The 5,482-nt window shown below is 36.0% G+C and overlaps 1 protein-coding gene across 1 annotated transcript; it reads right to left on the bottom strand.

Annotated features, from left to right (window-relative positions):
- Positions 1-1,300: 1,300 nt before the first annotated feature.
- Positions 1,301-4,765, bottom strand: LOC110031146 (aspartic proteinase nepenthesin-1-like). The gene is made up of 2 exons (XM_020734214.1): positions 4,276-4,765; positions 1,301-2,403 (listed from the first exon to the last, which is right to left on the bottom strand). Exons 1-2 carry the CDS (start codon positions 4,725-4,727, stop codon positions 1,614-1,616), a joined length of 1,242 nt encoding a protein of 413 aa, XP_020589873.1. The 5' UTR covers positions 4,728-4,765; the 3' UTR covers positions 1,301-1,613.
- Positions 4,766-5,482: the final 717 nt, after the last annotated feature.

Here is a 5,482-nt window from a genome sequence, read left to right as displayed (position 1 = left end):
AAAAAAAACACTCTTATATCATCGCAATTTTTTTGTTCAAACAACCCCCATTATCACCATTTTCAAAATCTAACCATTAAGGCTCTCAATATTTGCTCATCTTCATCCACATCTCGGTATTTTCCTTCTACCCAATCCTTATTTGAAGATCTATCTCGCTAATAATCATTAGCATCCCAATTTCACAGATAACCAACAATGATACAACCTTTCAACATGATGAAAGCTATCCGCCCAAATATTAAAATGCACTGCTTACTCGACGTTCAAATTTAAAAGTTTTAAGATAAACTATCATTGCTTTCTCTACCTTAGATATTGTTAGGTAGTAGCATTGTAGTGCTAAAGATAATAATTTAAGAGTCTCACATCAGTTAGCAAGGTGTTGGATTGCCTTAATAGTATTGAACAAAAGGTGAATGAGTTTTAGGAGATTATATGAGAAATTAATTTGAAATCGACTGGGTTTAAGACAAAGTTATACTTTAAAAAATAATAATTTGCTAAAGACGGGCCATAAAAAAAATGGTGCATTTATATGCAAACTATCCAATTCCTATACATTTACATATCAAACACTTACACTTTACTTTTCTTATATTTTTACCACCCAAACTTTCGTATCACATAAAAAGATGTCATCGTTTTAATTTTTAAAAATTGAGATTCACAATTTCACCGTCAAAATTGAATTTTAGGGGTTACATATGTGAATACACAAGAATTGACTGGTATGTATGTAAATCTTCCAAAATTAAATAAAATAAAAACTTGTATAGCTCAGTCCATCCCACTTGTTTTTTCATAAAAAAATATGACTTGAAAGAACTTTATGATGCATTTATGCTTTAGCAAAATGCAAACACTTTTTTGAGCCCGCAGTTTGGTTCAATAAACAAACAGAATCATTCTATTCAATGACTAAATTTTGTATTGCCTGAAAGTATTCATCTTTAGCATTGTAAGAGGATAATTGGGATGAAATATTTTTTGCTGGATGATCACTCATTGCCTGCAATGTTGCCTAACAGTTCCATCTAAATCTCTTGACGACTGAAGATGCTCAATATATTTCAACCTTGAGGAAAAATTATATTTTAATGGATGAAAAATGATACGAATATATTTGCACAATTCACTATAATTAATACATTGTTTACATTGGATTAGTTGTCAATAGAAAGTTACGGTTCTATAATAGGCCATTATAGTTTATAAACGCTCTTTGATCGACAAATTGCAGTTTATTTTATCGTTTCATTTCTTTTATTTTTTTTCTTGCGCCCTGCTCATACGGGAAAATGATACCAAGCCAATACTACTTAAGGAAAAATATGAAAATTATTACAACTCACAAAAAGAAAAAAATCATGCGGTGTCCGATTCTGACCGTAGATCAGGTGATCCGATACCTCACCTAAATTTAAAAAAAAAAAAAATCTGAAATATATCATGACCGTCGATCACCGTGATCTACGGTCATGATTGGACACCGAATGCACAGATGCATGCGGTATCCGTATGCAATAATTGACACATAGCCCGAAGCATAAAATACAACAACATAAATCAAGTACGACTGAATTAACTCCTCTCAAAGGCATGGCAAGAGTCTACAAATTTGCGCATTGAGCAGGAGCGAAGTAGAGGTTGCCCCCTTGGACATCATAGACGATATGCATGTTCTGCTGCTGAAAGTTGCCAAAGAGGGATAAAGATTGATCGCTCGGCAATATAGCCAGGCACAACAAGCTGCCTCCCGCATCAGAAACCAAATAATTTTCTTTCGGCAAATCCATATCAGCACCCTGAAAATTAAATATAAGCTTTGGCGGCTGAAAAGAACCATCGGAAGGAGACGAGAAGCAGAGATCAAATGTGTTCCCCGACGCCACCGGCAACCCCATCTGTGACTGAAACTCTTGCTTCAAAACATCATATGCGGACGGGACCAACATTGTGAAACTGGTGCCGGAGTCGATGATTAACCCTCCGCTGCCATCGGATGAAATCGCGAACGCGGAGCTTGGGATGGAGAGCTTAGTGGAGCCCACGGTTATTCCCTGGAGAGAGAGGTAGTAGTAAGTTGGAATATTAGGGCTTTGTCCCAAGGGCGTGGTTTGAGAAGAGGAATCGGGGTTGGCGAGGGATCCGAGGAAAAGAGGGCTGGTAGATTGTGAGTCGTAGGGGGTGAGGCAGTAGGAGAATTTTTCTGAGCCAAGCTGGGAGACGAGGGACAACTGTCCTCCACCCATACCCAAAAGACCGGAGATCGTCGTTGCAGATCCCATTTCCGAGTTGCTGCATCCGAAAGCTAAGCTCGGTACATTTGTGCCGCCGAAGGAGAAGGTCTCAGCGCCCATGGTTCCGCCAACCGTGGCGCTACCGTACGGGGAGTAAAAGCTGTTGTGAAATTGATGGCAATTTGCTTTTCGTTAATTTTTGTTAAATTAAAGAATATATATAACTAAATTGTCAACCAATTAATTTTTTCTTTAATATGACATAATTAAGTAATAACTAATAAGCCTTAGAATTTTTTTAGTAATTTGTAAGTTATTTTAAATTATAATTTTTTATAGAGAAATTTACATAACTTGTATATGATTCTTACTTATATGTATATCATAAAGGTGTTTGTACTAATCTTAATAAAACTTAATGATTGGAAAGAAAAAAAATATGATAGAGTTAGATCTACTACATTGAGATCGTGAGACCTTCTTGACTTTCCAAACTCGATTGAGGCACGAGACGAATAAGAAGATGGTTGGATGATACAAGCACGGGTCTTTCCCCAGAAATGAGACAAAGGACCGAGTCAATCATTACAAGAAAGTCGATGAGATGAGATATCCTATTGTTTGTTAAAGCAAATTCAAGGGAAGATCTAATCTCATAGTATATACAACTATTTTATAGACGCACTAGAGGCTCCTTACGAAGAATTAAGGATTGACAAATAGGCTAGATAAACCGATCGATTTGTATGGACTAAGCTCAGCTGATCGAGTGAATCTAGTCGATTTGTTGCCAATTAACCTCAGCCGCTAAGCAAGATAGTAGTTGGGCAACAAGCCTATACATGTAAAAATTCCAGAAATATCCTAGTTCAAACACCTTCCAAATAATGACAACAATGTATCCTATCGTTATACCAAAATATTAGAAACATTTTATGAATAAGACACAAAAGAGATTACTTTTCATTATTGTTCATCCCTCTCGCTATCTCTACTTACGCTCTAGTTCTTAGGCATGATTCACAATTACTTTCTGATTCAATATTACCTATCTCCCTCATAAACTTTCAAATATAGATATAGTACTTTAAATTTCTGCACGAAAAAAATTATATTTGATTTTTAAAAAATAACAATAGTGCTAATTATGATATGATATGCGTGTGTAAATCTGAAAGTTTTGGTGGAGATCTGTACATTCATAAGAATTGTGTGCTTCTTATGTAAATGCTCCATATCGCACAAAATCGTCTCCTAACTACAAATTACTCCAACAAATTAGTGGCAAGATTTTAGGAGCCGCCCAAGAATATTATATAATATAATCAATGATTAGGTTTGGTAGTTTTTCTAGAGATGCAAAATAAGTTTTGTCTAATCCCAAATAATTAACAAACTAGTCTTCACGTTTTGACCTCCTAATGTTCCAAAGCATCCTGCCGGAGAATTTTTAACTCGTGGCTTTATGGACCATGTTTTGTAAATAATTGTGTTTAAAAGGCAATCTCTTTGCCTTCAACAGCCCAATAAAAAAATTATTTTATAAAATAAGATCTTATTTATAAGTGAAATATTTAATACTCGTATAGACTGTGAGTGTATTAACATCGAGAATTATATTCTGTTGTGTTGAAGGGTTAAAGTAATTATTTTTCCATATTATGAAACTAGATGATTATATTCTATACTACATTAGCTCAAATATCTACAAGTACTCAATTATCCATTTAAGTCTCTTGATATTTTGCATTATAACATTAGTTTTTCTTCTAGAAAACGCTATAAGTGCTAAATCATGATTTTTTCTTGTAAAATTAAAATCTTAAAATTTTGTAGAATTGATTTAAGTATTTATTCTGAATTAAATAGCTCGGCATATTGTCATCCACAAAATTTCCGCAGATGAGGCCAATGGCTGGGCCTGCACTATTTCAAGTGCATGAAGAGGCTACATATTGTGTCATTCAATTATTTATTTATTTATTTTAACTCATGCTTTTAAAAATCACATACTCTTCAAATAAAGAAATACCTGCATGTACTACCGTCGGAGCAGGACGTAAGTTCGTTCTGGCAGAAGGTGGAGCCACAGGAGAGAGGAGAGTATGTGGAGGAAGCAGAGGGATTGTAAGCAGAGCCTTGCTCGCACTTGGTCCATATCAGATCGCTGCCCGTGTCGAGGAGGACGGAGACGGAAACGGGCGGGGTACCGATGGCTAAGTCGGCTGAATATTCCTGGTTAGAATACTGGACATTGGTTTGCACGTCGACTAAAGACGTCGATAACCTTGAAGAAATGAATGCCAGGCGGAGCTTGCCGCGCTTAATTGCAAGAAGGTTGCGATCCTCAATGGAGATGTTAGAAAATTTGGAATTTATATGGGTGAGGTTGAGACGGATGGGTAGAGAAGCGCAAGGGGATGGGAGACGGGAGAGGAGTACGGTTAGGAAAAGAAGTAGGAGTAATGGAAGCAAACGAGCCATGCTGCAACTGGGAGGATTGGAGGATTGGCGAAGGAATAGTTTTTTTGTATATGCTGAGAGCGGAGATATAGATGGTAGATATTTATAGAGGGAAGACGATGGTTGTTTACTGGGCTAATTATTGCATGGTAAACAACGGGGTCGCAAGAAAAAAATCGCCTAGAACATTTTTGTTGCTTATAAAAAAAAATTGTTGAAAGTTAAGTAGGTCTTAGAGCCTGATGGAATTTCCTTCTTATAAATGTAAACATTAGTTGATGCTCTAGATTATTCCTTAAAACTAAAATTTAACTAGTCGTTATAATTTATTTATTTATTTTACTTCGATGATGGGAAATATTTGCATTTTTTTGTTTATAAAGCAAATTATAAGATATTGGGCTTTTGATTGATGTGTAATAAGGCTATACATAAAAATATGTCAGCAGTAATATAAGGAGATCTAATAGTCTAGAGGAGAAGGGTATGAGAAATGAGGGCCCACCGGCAAAAGATCATGAGACCAACTTTTCTGACCGAATGCAGTCATCCTAGCTAAAAGCCAAAACTAACTAGATGAAACCATATGAGCCTGAAATAAAACCAAAGCTGATCGGATGCAGCCGCCCGAGTAAAGGCCAGAACTGACCAAGTCACGAGGAGGACAAACAAATGACAAAGTGACCTGAGCCCAAATTGTTCAAACTAAAACGAGACAAATAGGCATTCAAGCCAATCAGCATAAGAAAGCTAACCACTATTATAAATAAGAAAAT

The sequence above is a fragment of the Phalaenopsis equestris genome, unplaced genomic scaffold (assembly GCF_001263595.1).
Source record: "Phalaenopsis equestris unplaced genomic scaffold, ASM126359v1 Scaffold000777, whole genome shotgun sequence".
Lineage (NCBI taxonomy): Eukaryota > Viridiplantae > Streptophyta > Magnoliopsida > Asparagales > Orchidaceae > Phalaenopsis > Phalaenopsis equestris.
The sequence above is the reverse complement of the archived record's forward strand: the minus strand, read 5'-3'. Positions and strand labels throughout refer to the sequence as shown.